The following is a 19101-nucleotide window of genomic DNA, read 5'->3' on the forward strand; positions in this document are numbered from 1 at the left end:
ATGTATTATGGTAAACTATTATTTATGGTGATTGTCTATATGTAGAAATCATCAAACGTTGAAAACTTTAGAAATTGATATTCATTTATTGTGTACCTTTTGAAAAGAATGCAATGTTTACAAAACGTATCATATAGAGGTCAAATACCTCACAATGAAATCAATGAATGACGTGTTCATCCATATGGATTTGGAGCGACCGTCACAATAAACCTATGAACTCACCAACCTTTTGGTTGACACTTTAAACCATGTTTATTCTCAGGTATTAAGGAAATCTTCCGCTGTGCATTTGCTCATTTTAAAGATATTACTTGGAATCATTCATGGCATATTTCAAAAGACGTTGCATTCGGGTCGTTGAGTTTATCAAGATTATTATTAAGTCAATTATAGTTGGATATATTATGAAATGGTATGCATGCCGTTAACTTTCGATGAAATGAAAGTTTGTCTTTTAAAAACGAATGCAATGTTTGTAAAATGTATCATATAGAGGTCAAGTACCTCGCGATGTAACCAAATGTAATTTATTCGTCCAGATGGATTGGGACGGGGCACTACAAGCTTTCAATGAGCCAGCACGGGTATAAGAATTTATGAACAATTAGTTCGCGGTGATGCAAGGGCAAAAAGCTAAGCAAAGCCTTGAATTAGCTCCCACAACCGAAAAGTTTGTGCCACATTTTGCCAATCATCCCTTCACAGTCGCACCTGTGTTGCCTCTAACACTTGGAAGTTACGATGGGTTGTCAGATCCAGACGACTTTTTGCAAAAATTTGAAGGGGCTGCAAGAACGCACAGCTGGGGTGATGCAGTAGCATGCCATATGCTACCAATAGTGCTGCAAGGAGTAGCAAGAGAATGGTTCAATAATTTGCCAGCTTAAAGCATTACAGGTTTTGCGGATTTGCGCTCAAGATTTTTATTAAACTTACACAACTTGCGCGCACGCAAAAGAACACATGTCGAATGCCACAACATTAAGCAGGAGTCGAAAGAAAGTTTAGGAGAGATAATAGACAGATACACCAAGGAGGTGGCCAAAATACAAGACTTACCAGAAAGCCAGAAGTTGTCCGGCTTTATACATTGTATAGATACCGACAGACACCTATCTTTATGGCAGCGGTTATGTAGAAGAGTGCCAGGAACTTTCGCAGAAGCCATAAAAGAAACGCATGATTACATGCGGGCATAAGAAGACATAAAACAGAATTCCAGAAACACCTCTTTGAGTATGGACATCGATGATGATTATTATCGAGTGCAGGGAAGAGGATCAGAGCCTGACAGGCGTTATAGTCGTAATGGGCAACCTAGAAATGGCAACTATCATAATGACAAAGGGGGAGGAAGTCAGAAGTATAAGAGCAGCCACACCGAGAATGTTGCACTAATAAAAGATCTCACAAAAACGCCAAAAGAAATTTTGGCTACAGAGGCAGTATACAAAAGCTTCGATCCCCAGTGCCTTTGTCAAAGTATGGGAATAGAGACAAAAGCAAATTTTGTGATTTTCATGACGTTTACGGTCATGAAACCAACGAATGTCGGCATTTAATCGAAAAGGTGGTTGCTGAACTCAAAAGAGGAAGATTGCAACACCTGAAGAAGAATGTAAGAGCACCAATCGATAAGCCAAAAAGGAGAAAAGGAATATCCGTGGCAAAAGAAGAGTGAGGTGAAGGAAACGGATAAAACCATAAATATGGTAACCAGCGGACGAGCAAATCAGAGACGCAAGTTGAAAGTATCTGAAGAATGGGAAAACACTCCCATCATGTTCCCGACCATAGCACATGAACCCTCGGATGCGCCCATCACGATTAAGGGGCGTGTTAAAAGCTGCGGTTACATCATCAAGCGACTACACGTAGACACCGGTTGCGGTGTTGATATAATGTACGAACATTGTTTTCGCTTGCTGCCAGGGGCTGTAAGAGCTAAGCTAGTGGCCCCTAACACCGCATTATCAGGTTTTTCTGGGGAGTCAGCATGGCCAATCGGGATCATTGAATTAGAGCTAGAACTGGTAGATGATGATAATAAGGATTTAGTAAGGAGTACAACAGTAGAATTCGCTGTCTTAAGGTCTTACTCAAGATATAATGCACTTTTAGGATGCACAATTTTGCAAAAATTGGCAGCTATTCCTTCAACAGTGCATGGCCTTGTCAAGTTCCTAACACCATTAGGAATTGCAACGATAAGGTCAGAAAAACAAGATGCAAGCGTTACGGCTGTGGAACAAGCAGAAAAACAGCCAAGTGAGGCAGAGCAGCTTCGAAACTGCATGATCATCGCAAATCCGCGTTATCCAGAGCAAAAAATTAAAATCGGCGGAGGATTGTCCGATGAGACAAAGTTTAAGCTTCGCAATATATTAGCTTCTAATACGGATGTCTTTGCATGGAAAGAAGCGGACATGACGAGCGTTCCAAGAGAAATCGTTGAGCATAAACTTAACGCAAATCCAAGTTTGACGCCAGTGCGATAGAAGAAACGCGGTATGGCACCGGAAAGAAGTGAATGGTTGAAGGCAGAAGTCGATAAGTTGGTCAAAGCAAATATATTACGAGCGGTAAGGTACCAAACATGGGTAGCAAACCCAGTACTGGTAAAAAAGCCTGAGGGGTCTTGGCGCATGTGTGTTGACTTCACGGATATCAATAAAACATGTCCCAAAGACAATTATCCTCTACCAGAAATAGACTGGAAAGTTGAGTCGCTAGCTGGCTTCCGATACAAATGTTTTTTGGATGCATAAAAAGGATACCATCAGATACAGATGGCAGCGGATGATGAGGATAAAACTGCTTTTCACACAAGCCAGAGCATATACTGCTATACCAAGATGCCATTCGGTTTAAAAAATGCCAGAGCAACATACCAACGGGTAATAGACGAAGCTTTCAAAAGTCAGATTGGCAGAAATTTAGAAGCATACGTCGATGACTTAGTTATAAAGAGCACAACAGAGCAAGGGTTGTTGGAAGACATATTAGAAATGTTTGCATCATTAAGAAAGATTAATATGAAGCTCAACCCGTCGAAGTGCTGTTTTGGAGAAGAAGGAAAGTTTCTTTGTCATATAATAATTGAGCGTGGGATACGTGCAAATCCAAAGAAAATAGAGTCAATCAAGAATATGCCGTCACCAAGAAATAAAAAGGAGGTACAAAGTTTAACGGGTAAGTTAGCGGCATTAACAAGGTTTTTATCAAAATCCGCAGAGCGATCACTCCCCTTTTTTGGGACACTGAAGAATTGCTTAAAGAAAACGGATTTCAAGTGGACGGAGGAAGCAGAAGTGGCGTTTCAAGAAATGAAAAAGTTGCTGAAAGAATTGCCAACAATGACTGCGCCGATCGCGGGAGAAACATTGATACTGTATTTAGCAGCGTCGAAAGAAGCAACAAGTTCAGTATTGATTGCGGACAGCGGACAGGTACGCACTATAAAATTTCAAAATAACTAATTTTCGATCAATAGACATTTAAAATTATATAATGATGCTGTGCGAACAAGTGCAAATGCTTGTATATTTTGTTAGCAAAACTTTAACAGGGAGCGAAATGAACTACCCTGCAATTGAAAAATTGGTTTATGCACTAGTGCATACTGCTAGACGCTTAAGGAGATATTTTCAAGCGCACCCAATCATGGTCCTAACAGATCAACCAATAAAGCAGGTATGACAAACAACAATGTGTTGTCAACAAACATTAAATTGCTTGATAAATTCTAGCAAATTTACATTCACTGATACTTGTTGAGCAGGTGCTATATAAGCCATAAAATTCTGGTCGCATGGCCAAATGGGCTATTGAATTGGGAGAGCATGAGATAAGCTTCTCACCAAGAAGTGCGGTAAAAGGACAAGTCCTAGCAGATTATCTGGCTGAAACAGCCGGAGATATCAAAGTCTCGCATGAATCAAAAGAAATACCACCTCTGCCCGAACAGTTGTGGGAGATGCACACAGATGGGGCTTGTGGTCCAGAAGGTGCAGGGGCAGGCATAGTCCTAAAAAGTCCAGAGGGAGAAGAATATACCTTTGCGCTGCGATTTAGCTTCCCCGTCACAAATAATGAAGCTGAGTATGAAGCATTGTTATCTGAAATGCGGGTAGCAAAATATTTGGAGGTAAAAGAACTGTCAGTATATGTTGATTCGCAGTTAGTTGCAAACCAATTCAACAGAATATTTGAGGCACATGATGAATCAATGCAAAAATATCTAAAACTTGTGCAAGACCTGGAGGTAGACTTTGACTTATTCCAGATAACTCAGGTTTCAAGAACGTTGAACAAAAAAGCGGACGTGCTCTGTAAGTTAGCTGCCTTAACATTCAGCCATTTTAAGAAAGAAAATTGGGTTGAGGAAGTTAAGGTAAAATCTATTGACGAAGACAGTGTATCCGCCGCAGTCGAAGAAGAGGAGCAGAGTTGGATGACACCAATAGTAGAATTTCTAAACAAAGGTACATTGTCGATAGATTCAGCTGAAGCAAGAAAAATTAAGATGAAAGCACCAATGTATTTGTTAGATAAGGGAATTTGAAAGTCTTTTCTGGGACCCCATTTGCGGTGCCTTAATCCATCTCAAGCAAAATCAATAATACGAGAAGTACACGAGGGAATGTGCGCTTTGCACTCGGGACACAAAACAGTTGCGTCCAAAATAATGCGGCTCGGATACTACTGGCCATCAATGTACAGAGATGCTGCAGAAGTAATACACAAATGTCAGTCGTGTCAGCTTCACGCGCCGGTAAGCAAGGCTCCGCGACATCCAATGATACCGGTAGCATCTCCATGGCCATTCTGTAAATGGGCAATTGACATAGTGGGGCCATTCCCCGCGGGACCTGGGGGTGTAAAGTTTTTGGTGGTGGCCATTGATTATTTTACAAAGTGGGTAGAAGCCAAACCACTGAAAACAATTTCAGGCAAGCAAATCCGAAATTTCATATGGGAGAACATCGTCTGTCGGTTTGGAATACCAAATGAAATAGTAAGCGACAATGGTACCCAGTTTGAAGGTAATCCATTCAGTGACTGGTGCCAAGAATTGAATATAAAGCAAACATTTACATTAGTCGCACACCCTCAGGCGAATGGTCAATGTGAAGTCACAAATCAGGACATTGTGTTAGGAATCAAAGCAAGGCTTGGATTGTGTCGAAGAGGTTGGATAGATGAACTGCGTAACGTATTATGGGCACATCGCACAACTCCAAAAGGCGCAAATAATGAAACACCTTTCAGCTTGGTGTACGGGTCCGAGGCTCTAATACCCGCCGAAATAAACGTGCCAACTATGCGCATAGCTTCCTTCGATGAAAGTAGCAATAGCGAAGAACTGCGTGAAAATCTAAACTTAGTTGAAGAACGCAGAGAAATGGCTGCAATAAAAGAAGCAATCAATAAACAAAGAATCGCGAGCTACTATAACAAGCGCGTACAACCTTTGTCTTTCCAATTGGATGACTTGGTATGGTGAAGGAATGAAGCAAGCAGGGCGGAAGACATGGGTAAACTCGGACCTAAATGGGAAGGACCATACAAGGTTATTGGCGTAAGCAATACAGGGGCATATCGGCTAGCAAGTTTGGATGGAAGAGCAATAAAGCGCACATGGCATGCGCAAACACTGAAACGGTGCTACATATGAAAAAACTGCAGAGGGATTGATCACCCCAGACATCTGTTTAAAGTTTTTATTATATGAATTTTTATTTTCCATTGTAAACATGACAGCTAAGTGTTGGTCAAGTGATATGTTTGAAGTAAATTGAATTATGCAATTTAAGCCAATAACTTGTGCATTTTTACATTTGTTGATTGCATGCCCCTTAAGCTGCACATGGACACACTCCGAGTCTCAAGTGGCATAGTTTAGTTTGGTTACTAATACTATTTTTAATGGTGACAGTAGTAAAACATTGGTTTGTTTCAAACGCTTGTACGCCGCACAAGACAGAGACTTGCAAAGTCTAGACTATAAATACAAGTTTGGTTTACTTGTTTAAATAACCCGGACATTGGCGTGGCCGGAAGATTCTTGAGTATAGACATTGGTTTGTCTATAGTACGGGTAAATTACATTGGATTGTATATGCGTACATACTTATAATTTTTTTATAAAAGTCTTGCGCATAAATTTTTAAGCATTGGTTTGCTTATTTTTGCGTAACACATTGGATTGTTAGCGTATGAATAAAAAGATCATGAAACGATTGAAGGGTCACTCCCGTCATGAATTCATGGCATTTATTCTAAAAAAGAGTTATTGAATGCATACAATTGTAACAAATCATTATAACCGCCGTAGTGATTTCGTAAAGATACAATAAATGCACTTTAACCAAAAAAGATGTCGAATTATATCCAGTCAAAAGATAATAAATTATAGTCATAAAACGTCAACCGCTTAGCATAAAAGAGGGACACGTACAAAAATTTGACCTAATACAAGCTAATATAAAAAAAAAGGGTGGCATTGGCTGGAACGTTTGCCTTACACTAAGGAGAGTATGCCATCCTCGCACGCAGCGATCAGACGCATACTCCGCTGTCAACAGAAAAGAAAAATATAATATAGGGATGTGAAACCTCCAAGACTGCAAGGCCCATCCCTCATTAGCAAAAAACAAGCCACCCAAGGATGGCTTAACAAACTCAGTTGAGTTTTGTCGGTAATTATCTCCTGTGCGGAGATGGTAGGATCACTAATGAGAAATTGAAGACGGGGGATCGAGATTTGGTGAATTTGGGAACAAGCTTCCTCACATTTTCCTTGGCTCCATCAACGAGCAACTCAGCAATATTGGGAGGAATCACGGGGGGCACATACAGTTCCTGGCGAACAACATTCCAGAACAAGGTTCGTTCATACGCACATGCAGCAACCATGGCTGCACCAAATTGCTGCTCGACGGCTTTGCAGTCGAGAGCATACTGGACAAGGTTCGGTAAACCCTTGCGGAGAATGTCATACTCCGCCTTTACAGCGCCATGTTTCGCGCCCCATGACTCCTGTGACGCAATCCAGTCACTAAAGCTTTCGTTTAAAAAGATGACATGGTTCTCTGACTCTTTAAGCTTTGCAGCCAACGATGTAATCTCCGACTCCATAAACCTTTTCTCAGCAACATGCCGATCCTCCTCCTGTTGCCTTTTAAACATCATAATACTGATTTGCTCTTCTGCCTGCTTGTGCGCGGTTACCGCAACCGCAAGCTGGGCAGTTAGTTTTACGTTTTCCTGCTGCAAAGAAGTTTCCGTGGATGACGGCGGTGGTGGATGAGCGAGCGCAGCATATTTGAGTTGCAAACGGTTGAGGTCCTTGGAAAAGTTGAACAACGTGATTGCGTGTCCATGTACAGTTCCTTGGTAGGTGAAAGTGCGGAAAACTTTTGAATCAATGGCTGAGGGGAGCAGGATTGTAGAAAAGAAAATTGTTGGGCGAATACTGAAAGAGGAACCTTCATGAATTCATTGGCATTTGGAATAAGTAGAGGCAAATCTTCTGGATTTGGACATGCACGTTTGGAGTGAAGAACTACACCACTTGGACATGCAAAAACAATAAACATGGCGTATAAAAATCTTAACATCAAAATTTAACTACACGGCCGTCGGATGAAATTATACATTCGTCTTGTAGCCTTTTGTGGTTACTTAGCCCTCTAGTACCGGGAGTTTGGTATAATGAAGGTAGTGTATCTGAATGAATAGCCAGTGAACTCGAATGGTTACCGGAATCGGTGATCGGATTGGGTGCGTAAGATTCCATCTTCATCTACAATGACAAAAATCAAAACAACAAATGAGTAATGCATAAAAATTGTAACTAGGGTTACATAGTGTAAATGCAAAGTATAAGAGTACGAGATATACCTTTTTTTTTTAGGTTTTTGCAGAGGAGATGAACAGGGTTGAATGACTTAAAAAGGAAAATATTGTGAGAGACGAAAAAAGCCAAAAGGCTATTTATAGAGAAAATACGGGAGTCAAAAAGTAACAAGGGTATGATGGTAGCCGTACACGTGTATCGATCTTAAGCTAAATTACTTTGTTAAGAGGTTCGGTGCATGTTAGCATCAACAGGCGGTTGCATAATTATAATCATTACCTTTTCGGTATACAATGACAGTTGTCACCTCGGGTGCAGGAAATGCAGCCGAAAAGACAGTTTGGTGACTGCACGCATACATTGCATTTAATGCTAATACAGTATCCGGTTACGCATATATATTTAAATAAACCTCATGCACCTCGTGCGCCTAGACCATCTGATGCGAGTTTCGTATACTTGCATAAGGGTCCAGTATATTCTAAAAGAATGTACGGTATAATCAATTTGGATTCTTTTCCTTAAATAACGAAAGTTAGTTGGGATACGATTGCATTTAATTAGGGAAGAGATTCTATCGAAACCCTAATTCATGAGCCTATAAATACATAGCTCATAAACCCTAAAAAGGGACACATTCATTCGTTTACTCGTACGTAAACCACAACATACAAATCTTCTTCGTACGAACAAAGCTTCTTACGATCTCTATGACTTTCAGGTATGTCTCAAACTATAAAACCATCATGTCTTTGGGCCACTCAACCTCGTATGCTAGGTTGTTGGTGGACTCTCAAATCGGCCACCCTGTCGGAATCGAAATGATACCGATGTGGGTTATCCACGACTACGCGTCGGAGGTCCGAATGTTGTTAGTCCTTAAACCCCATTATGCACTCAAGCGTAAGTTCACCTTGACCTCGTGAAAATATGCTTGATCAATGGATATTAGTGAGAGGGAGCTTGTCTTGCCTCATCAAAAGTTTCTCTTCTCCTTAATGGCAATCCTTCCATGGAATTCACGATCGAGATAGGACTTCGACAAGGAGACCCATTTTCACCATTTTTCTTTATAATCTGTAATGGGGGCTTACAAATAACTTTGCAAGTTGCCGTGGATACTTCTTTGTACCAACCCCTTTGCATTGGTAACCTTCCTTTTTCTTATGATTTATGAATTTGTATGTATGAGGATGACGTAATTTTCTTGGGAGAATGGAATGACTTAAATCTTGAAAACCTGCTCATTATCTTGGCTTGTCTTTTTGTCGTCTCTGAGTGGAAAATAAGTTCCTACAAGTCGAAGCTTTATGGAGTTGGGGTTCCATCTATTTTGGTCTCAGTAGTTATGAATAACATTGGTTGCTTAGCATCCTCGGTTCAATTTACTCACTTCGGGCTTCCTGTAAGCCGAAACATGTGCAAATGAGAGAGTTGGGATTCCATTATCGAAAAACTAAAAAAGGTTTAGCATCTTTGAAGTCAAATCTTATCTCTATGGGAGGAATACTCAATGTTATTAAAACAGTGCTAGGTTCGATTGGCACATATTATATGTTGTTTTTAGAGCTCCAAAAAAAGTCATTAACAAACTTGAATCGATGAGGGCTTCTTTTTTCTCCGGAGAAAAGGATAATGCTATTGGGTTAAATGGCGATTGATTCTCAATTTGTTCGATCATGAGGATTAGGCGTACCATACGTTCAAACCCTTAGCATGGATTTAATTTATAAATGGATAGGTGGTTTGTTACGAGTGAAGATTCAAGTTTGGCATAATTAATTCTGGCTATCCATGGACAATGTTGGGGTGCTTATGTTCTGTGCGCGTCAAATGCTTCGGGTATGCTGGCATCTATTTCTCAAAAACATTGATTTGATTCATGTTGATTACTCCTTAGATACTTGCTACGTGTTAATATTGGCAATGGTTTTCTTACTAAGTTTAGGTTCGTTGTTTAATAGGGTACCGTTAGCTTCTTGTTTCCCACATCTACCGGTACACAAACAAATATAGTTCCATGGCCTCTCGATTTACCAATAGCTCATGCACTTCCAGTTAGCAAAGAAATCTTAGATACGGGATCGAATTGTAAAACTTGCAGACTCTCAATGCTATTCTTGACGGTGTATCCTTCTTTTAAATCCCAAATCTTTGGACTTGGGATGGTGAAATGTATCCGTTTCAAGCTCAAAAAATCATTGATGTTCACAATTCGGCCCCCTATTCTACCCCTACATCTTGGTGCAAGCAAGTCCCCATAAAACAAATGTGCTTATATGGCAGCTGAAGGTCTCTAACCTTAAGACAAAAGAGAACATAATTGATCATTGCATTGAGTCAGAAGAGAAGGGATGCAGTTTGTGCGAAGAGCCTTTCAAAAATGACTATCGTATTTTTCTTAATTGTGATAGCAGTAAGCAAATATGGCCGAAGATTGCACAATGGTCTAACCTCTCTTTTCTTACTTGGTCTTCAATGGATAGCTTGTGGTCATGGATAGATGGAGTGCCTATAGATGTATGTAAGCGTGTCATTACCACTGTCATTATTTATTCAACGTTGTTAAATACTTGAAGACCGTGAAACGATGTTATCTTTAAGTACCAATTCTTTCGGGAATGTCATGTGGTCGATCGCATTTTCGTGACTGATTTTCATTGGTTATTTGCTAGATATTAGTTGGAACCAATGGTTACAATCACCTATAAATTCTTGTAATTATTTGTATTCTTTGTTCTAGTGTTTTGCTAGCTTATTTTCAACCATTCGAAAAAAAGTTAGGTTACATCTATATTTAGACTGTTTTTAAAGGAGCGTGAGATCCCCTAAAGTAACCCCAAAAACTAATGTGGCATATGCGGTGTTAAAATCTGACGGCCATGACGTCTTTAACGGGACGTTACTCGTGAGTCATGACAGAAGAGGGGTGTCGGTCTATCTGACGGAAAATCTAGGCGTGAGATTTTCTTATACTTAACCATATTTTGTAACCCATATATTGGCAGGTAAACAATATATTAATAATTTATTTATCCGAATACTTTTTCACTTACTCCAATTAACACTTACTAATATTTAAATTCACTTCATGACATTAATGCGTTCCAATAAAAAAAAATCAATTTTTCACTAAAAATTACACTATTTCACTCCACATTATAGTCAGGGTATAAAGTAGTTTTTTATTTATAATATAAATAAATTATAAATTAATATAAATAAATTATAAAGTATCTATTGTACTTGATGGGTTTCATCTTTCTATAGACACCAACAACTTTTGCTTTTCGACCAAAAAGTTACAATGATATTGTTCAAATAACTAGAAACTACGATCGAGAAATGATTAAAGCCAAAAAAACAACTACACATGCTTCTCTGTTTCACATAAGTACATTTAAAAGACACTAGTCACAAACAAAGAGTCGTCTTGTTTTTTTTACGGTAATATCGACATTGAATGTTTTCATTTGTCAATCACACACGCGTTAGGAGGAAACCCAATTCTCGACGATGTTGACATGACCATCGAATGTTGAGAAACCCCCTGAGACCTTCCCAAATCGCATTGATGTTGGCATTAGCATCAAATGTTGAAAACTTCCTGCTTGGAGTGCGAATCGAACCTAAGTTGGCAATACCCCAAGTTAAATCACACCCCCATACCACTCAAGCCAAGCTTCGGTAGTACAAATATTCGTCTTGTAATTTGTCAACTCACAACAAAACGAATAAGAAACAATCTCTAATAATTCATCTTTTATTTCCAAATATTAACTAAATCAACAATATAGTTTATAGACTCAAATAGTAGAATTGTGCCTTAAACATAAACATTAAAATTCAAAACAATCAACCTAGCATTTTAAAGCAACAAATCCTAACTAAAAATCATCAACCGAATTTTAAAGTGCTTACAAATCTAAAAGCACTAAAATTATACTATATATTGGCAATAAACATGAATCATAATTTCATACATAACCAAAAATGGCAATAAGCATGAAATCATATAAATATCATGGGAAACAATTTTATAAGATGAAATCAACCTCTATCATTCAAGTATAAGCCGAAATAAAGCTAATCTGAATAGTAAAGATATATATCACGAAATTTAGAAATTGTAAAAGAAAGTTATAGTATACCTTAATCACGATTCATGAAGAATCTATAGTAGAAAACTTGATAAACTTTGGATTTGGGCTTGATAATCGCAAGAAAACCGCAAGAACTAGTGGTAGGTGGGTGGGTATTTGTTTAAAGAAGCAGTATTAGACATAAAGTAGAAAAATCATGAAAAGATAAGTAAATCACTAACCTAGATGAGAGATTCCTGAAGATATAAAGTAGAAATGGAAGATTTTGGTCAAAATTCGCCTTAAATTCCCGGCGACTTTGAGAGAAGTTGTTTGGTGTTGAAATGAGAAAAGTAATTGCATTGTCGTCTATTTAGTTTACCCAGGCTCCTTTTGCGGCGACGTCATCACCACAATATATATTAAGCGTTGCGAAATTGATTAGCGGGATAAAGTATTTCAGAAGGAGGGAAACTTAAAATTTCGTAAAAATATTTTTTGCTTTTCAATTGTGGTGAACCACGCTGCATATACCTGTTATTTAAGAGTATATATTTAAATTAATTCAATTTAATGATACTATTAATATTAATAATATTAGTTTAATTATACGATTAATATTTATTTAAAATTAATTTAATGATACTACTTTTAAATAAAAATTATATAAAAATTATATTTCATAAATTATATTAATACTTAAAATTAATTATACATTATATAAATTTAATTATAAATAAAAGTCATTTAATTATGAAATCATTAGTATTATACATTGTAAAAAAACAATATTACATATATAAAAATAATAATATTAAATATTAATATATGATAATAATTTGATACATTTAATCTTTTTTAAATACAAATTTCTTCGGATAAGATGAAAAATTTGGTTAATATATATTAATTTCAATTTAGGGTTTAGGCTTATTTTTAATTGATGATTAAGGTTTAAGAACCAATAAGTTATTACATTATTAAATTTCACTGTTACACATTACCATTACATATATACAACATTACATTTCATCGTCAAGCGTCAATGTTACATTTTACTATAACACATCACCATTACATTACACCATTATATTACATTGTTAAATTACACTATCACATTACACCGTTTGTAACATCCCGTTTTTCTCGTATATGACTTAAGGTGCGTATTTTACTTTGGAAATGTTTAATTTTAACCGTGATCGATTGTTAATGTGTCAAATATTGAAATTTGGACAAAACTGGTAAGGTGTCGCGTTTTGGATGAGTATATCGCGAGTGGGACTGTCGCGATACGCGACGGTTGGTGTTGAAACGCGATAGCTAGAAACCCCCACTTCTGTCCGATTATCGCGTTTGAAAAATGAGTGTCGCGTTCTGGTGTCGCGATACGCGACCTAGTGTCGCGAAACGTGACGATTGTCGCTGAATGGACAATTATAACCCATTTTAATGGTATCTTTTTGGGGTGTTTTGGTCTTTTTACTTGTTGAACGGTTTTGGGAGCCTAAAAACTGATACAACCTTATCCAAACTCATTAAACACTCCTTCACCTTCACCAATTAAATTCTAGAGAGAGAGATTGAGTTTTAGAGTGAGAGAGCTCACTTTGAGGAAGAAGAAGGCCAAATCTCACCCGAGTCCGAGTTCTAAAGCTGTTCCCTACGTCTCTAGCTACGTTTTGATAGTGTTGGTAAGTCTTAACTCCATGTTTTGAGTATAATTTGATTTATGACTAGGGTTTGTTCACTTAAGGCTTGAAAGACCCATTTGGGGGTTAAATGGATGAATTTGGGTTAAATTAATGTAAGGAAACCCTAAGGTTTTGTAATCTAGCGTTTGGTCTTGTAATTTGGTGTTTTTAAGTGTTAATTATGTTGTAAATCACTAATACACTTGTGAGTTAGTGAAAGGTGGTTAATGGGTTCAAGTTTGACCAAATTGTGATTCTAAATGTTAAAATGGGTCAAATGGGTAATGGTTGACCTAGTTGAGTAAGGTGGGTATGAAATACCCTAAGTTTGTGTAAGTTGGTGTTATTGAACTTTAATCACTAGCTTTTAGTGATTTATGATGAGTCTTGGCCTTAAATGGGCGGTTTTGGTGTAAATGGGTCATTTATTGCAAACGGGTCATTAAATGCACATGAGTTAATTGTTGGTGTTTAGTCCAACGAGTTGGTGTATTGAATGTGTACTTAATGTATTAGGTACTTCACCTTGAAGCTTGCGGATCTGCATAATCATCACCTAGGCGTTAAGGTGAGTGGGATATTTATGCATGTAAGTATAAAGTATATTTATTTGTATGCTATGGCATGATCCACAGAGTCGGAAGTGCCATAGTGTGTGCAATTGTGCTATGATGTGAACCACGGAGTCGGCGGCATCATGGTACGTGTGTGGTGATGTGAACCACGGAGCCGGTGACATCAAAGTGTGAACCATGGAGCCGGTAGCACTATAAAATGAGGTGTGAACCACGGAGCCGGTAACACCGAAGTGTGAACCAAGGAGCCGGTAGCACTATAAAAGAGTATGACTCAAATGCGTAGTGACGTGAACCAAGGAGCCGGTAGCGTAATAGCATTACGTATGGTGTAAACCACGGAGCCGGTAGCACCATGACGCGTGTATGGTTAACCATATAGTTTGTGTACGTATTGTAGTGCAGCATATTATATTTTGGAGTATATGCTATTGTTTATGCTAGTTGCGGTAATGGAGGTTATTAGCTTTATACTTGGAGTCCGTATGCTAATATTATGTTTCTAGCATGTTTGTGGGATGTGAGTAGGTGGTTGCAAGTAGGTATATTATATATGCATGTGTATACTTATTGCACTCACTAAGCGTTAGCTTACCCCTCCCGTTGTTTACTTTTTTTTAGGTACAAGTATAGAGAAGGGTAAAGGGGTTGCCGGGAATTAGATATTTCCATGTTGGTTGCTAGATGAAGATTTTGGAAGTAGACCTAGTGTTTTAGGTAGTTTAGCCCCAAACCATGCTCGGGTGTTGTTTGGTTTAAAACTATCATTTAATGGGTCGAACTTATAAACATTTGATTAAAGGCCTTTGTGCCTCTTTATGTAAACGTTAAACTTGTTGTATGTTTAAATGGGTGGTATGAAACGGTTTACATCATGTAACCATTTAAATGTCGCGTTAATGGTTTATTATTTTTTTAAAAAAAAAATTTATCGGGTTGCATACGGGTTGGGTTGTTTCAAGTGGTATCAGAGCATGGTCTAAGGGATTTAGGCGACTTGAGATAGGTGCCTAGACTTAGACTTTATTATGTATGCATTTTATGCAGGACTTGTAGGAGACGGGTCAGACCGGGATTGGTTAAGCGCCTAGGTTTATGTGAACTAACTTTGTGCTAATTGTTTTGTGTTGAATTTTCAATCATCAAGCGAGATAGACGTTGTACTAGCAAGTTAATGCGATGTGCTCGTGTAATAATGACTAGCTACCATTGTTACGGGTGCAAATCGTGTCAAACAGGCGATGTACGACGATTGTTGAGCAAGATGGGGCTGTGAGGTATATGTGTATATTTATGTCACGTCTTTTCGTCTCGTTGTTTAACCTATTCCGTTTTATAGAATGAAGATGAGAAATGGACACGACACCAATGACGGAGGTACGAGCGAGGACGCTGAGTTCACGGCCAAAGTTGAGGCCATTATGCAAAGGTGTCACGCGGCCTTTTTAGAGGACGTTAAGAAGGTGTTCTTAGATTCTATTGACGAGCAAGTAGTCAATCTAGTCAAGGAACAAGTAAAGGTTGTTCTTCACGAAGATAATGTGGGAAGACGAGACTTTTACTACAAAAATTTCAAAGATGCTCAACCTCCCACTTTTGAGGGCGAACGGGATCAACTAAAGAGCAATCGTTGGATCTCCGATATGGAAGGGGCTTTTCGTACTTGTGAATGCCCTCTCGATAAGAAGACGAGGTATGGTAGTAGCATGTTAAGGGGTGGTGCCAAGATGTGGTGGGACGAAAAGATTCGACTTTATGGTGAAGAACAGTGTATGGAATTCACGTGGGATGAATTCAAGACGGAATTTTTCAAGGAGTACCAAACTTCGGCCGATCTTTCTAGGCTTAAGGATGAGTTACGTGCTTTGAGGCAAGGGTCGATGGAATTGAACACTCTCAAATCTGTTTTCTTGTCAAAGACCCAATTTTCCCAGAGTATGTCGGTAATGATCACATGTTGAAGGAAGACTTCTATCGAACCTTGAATGAAAACTATCAAGAGAAGATCAGTAGAAACTCGGTGAAAACTTTTGATGAGTTGTTCGATATAGCTAAGGGTTTTGAGTCGCTCGTTTCGAAAAAGAGTGACTTTACTTTTAGCAAAAGGAAGTTTGAAGCTACTAGTCATTCCAACAAGAAAAGTAAGGGTGCGAGTGAGAGTGTTGGTAGTGTGAAGAAGGGTGTGTCCGGGGTTATGGACCCAAATGTTATAATTGTGGACGACAAGGACACATGGCTTGTGATTGTACAAACTCATCTTCAACACTAAAGCTCACTTGCTACAATTTTCAAAAGGAAGGGCACCGAAGGACGGAATGTCCCGAGTTGCGGGGTGATCAAGTTAAGAAGTTGGAGAGAGCGGCGGGTACGGCACGGGGGCAAAATTATTTGATGACCAATGATGAGGCCAAGCAATCCAATGAAGTTGTCTCAGGTACTTTCATGGTTAACTCTAATCCGGCAAGGATACTATTTGATAGCGGTGCTAATTTGTCATTTGTGTCACCTCGATTTGTGTCTAAGCTTAACAAACCGCTAGCTAAGTTAAGTCATCTGGTAGAAGTCGAGATAGCGGATGGTAAGACGGTGCTAGGGGTTGATGTGTGTAAGGATTGTAATGTTGTGTTTGGTACCGAAATGTTTAAAATTGATCTTATCCCGATGACTTTGGGTGAGTTTGATATTGTTGTTGGTATGGATTGGCTCAATCGTTATAGAGCCGATATTGCATGCCACGAAAAGTTCATTCGTGTAAAGACCCCAAGTGGGGGAGAGTTGATTATTCATGGCGATAAGCGAAGGAGACTCGTACCATTATGCACTTATGCACGTGCGCGACGTTTTCTTAATAGTGGTGGTATGGTTTTTCTCGCCCATGCAGTTGATACTCGTGAGGAGCCACCATCCATTCGTGAAATTCCGGTGGTTAATGAATTTGATGACGTTTTTTCGGATGAGTTATCGGGTGTTCCGGCAGAAAGACAAGTCGAATTTCGCATTGAGTTGGTTCCGGGGGTACTCTCATTGCTAAAACTCCTTATCATTTAGCACCGACAGAAATGCAAGAGTTGTTAAATCAAACCCAAGAGTTGCTTGAAAAGGGTTTCATTCGACTGAGTGCCTCGCCATGGGGTGCTCCAGTTTTATTCGTGAAGAAGAAGGATGGTAGTATGCGGATGTGCATCGATTATCGGGAGTTGAACAAAGTGACTATCAAGAATCGTTATTCATTACCTCGGATTGACGATTTATTTGACCAACTCCAAGGTGCGATGTATTTTTCTAAGATTGACTTACAGTCCGGCTACCACCAAGTGTAGGTCCGTGAGGAAGATATAGAGAAAACGGCTTTTCGAACTCGTTACGGGCATTTCGAGTTTGTAGTTATGCTTTTTGGTCTTACGAATGCACCGGTGGCATTCATGGATCTTATAAACCGAGTGTGCCAACCTATGTTGGACAAGTCGGTAATTGTGTTCATTGACGACATACTTGTCTATTCTAAGAGTATGAAGGAACATGAACACCATTTACGCGAAGTGTTGAAGACGTTACGTAAGGAGAAATTGTATGCTAAATTCTTCAAGTGTGAATTTTGGCTAAGGGAAGTGCAATTCCTTGGCCATATTGTGAATAAAGAAGGTATTCAAGTAGATTCGGGGAAGATAGAGACGGTGAAGAGTTGGGGACAACCGACTACGCCTACGAAAATTCGAAGTTTTCTCGAATTGGCCGGTTTTTATCGTCGGTTTATCCAAGACTTTTATAAAATCGCTTCTTCTTTGACGAAATTGACAAGGAAGAACGTGATATTTAATTGGGAAAATGAGCAAGAAATTGCTTTCCAATTGTTAAATAAAATATTATGTCAAGCTCCGGTGTTGGTATTACCGAAGGGAATTGAAGATATGACGGTTTATTGTGATGCCTCATTAAATGTGATCAGGTGTGTTCTAATGCAACGAGGTAAGGTCATCACTTATGCCTCTCGATAATTAAAGGAACACGAAAAGAGATACCCGACTCATGATCTTGAGTTGGCGGCGGTGGTTCATCTGTTGAAAATTTGGCGCCACTACTTGTATGGTGTCAAGTGTACGATTTATTCGGATCATAAGAATTTGAAACATCTTTTTAACCAACGAGATTTGAATTATCATCAACGTAGATGGATGGATGGATGTGGTAAAGGATTATGATTGTGAGATACTTTACCATCTGGGTAAGGCGAATGTGGTCGCGCATGCGTTGAGTCGAAAGAGCCAACATACGCCAATACAAGTAGGATCGTTAGGCATGATTATTACTAACGATTTTTTTTGTAAAGCTTGGTGAGATTCAAATTGGAGCGTTTGTTAACAACAAGCATGAAGAACGAATCATGGGCCAAACGGGGTTCATTACCTTAGGCCCGCATGGTTTGTTGTCCTTTCAAGGAAGGGTGTGGGTGCCTAGAATGGGAGATTACCGACAAGTGCTACTTGATGAAGCACATAAGTCAAAGTATTCCGTTCATCTAGGTATGACAAAGATGTATCTTGATTTGAAGAAAGAGTATTGGTGGCCCGTCATGAAACGTGATGTTGCTAAGTATGTTGAACAATGCGTCACGTGTTTGCAAGTTAAGGCCGAACACCAAAAGCCGTATGGTATGAAACGCCCCGTCCTAATCCATCCGGACGAAGTCCATATCGATTATAAACGATTCACAATAGTTGATTACATCGCGAGGTATTTGACCTCTATATGATACGTTTTACAAACATTGCATTCGTTTTTAAAAGACAAACTTTCTTTTCATCGAAAGTTGACATTATGCATACCATTTCATAATACATCCAACTAATTTTTGACTTAATAATAATCTTGATGAACTCAACAAATCG

General features: G+C 38.9%; 1 protein-coding gene across 1 annotated transcript; it reads left to right on the top strand.

Moving 5' to 3' along the window:
* The first annotated feature begins 1712 nt into the window (after positions 1-1712).
* Positions 1713-2501, top strand: LOC139859605 (uncharacterized). The gene has a single exon (XM_071848386.1). The coding sequence runs from the start codon at positions 1713-1715 to the stop codon at positions 2499-2501; it is 789 nt and encodes a 262-aa protein (XP_071704487.1).
* Positions 2502-19101: the final 16600 nt, after the last annotated feature.

The sequence above is a fragment of the Rutidosis leptorrhynchoides genome, chromosome 7 (assembly GCF_046630445.1).
Source record: "Rutidosis leptorrhynchoides isolate AG116_Rl617_1_P2 chromosome 7, CSIRO_AGI_Rlap_v1, whole genome shotgun sequence".
Lineage (NCBI taxonomy): Eukaryota > Viridiplantae > Streptophyta > Magnoliopsida > Asterales > Asteraceae > Rutidosis > Rutidosis leptorrhynchoides.

Excerpts from the sequence above, each read along its gene's own strand:
- LOC139859605 (XM_071848386.1), top strand. The coding sequence starts at position 1,713 with ATGGTAACCAGCGGACGAGCAAATCAGAGACGCAAGTTGAAAGTATCT.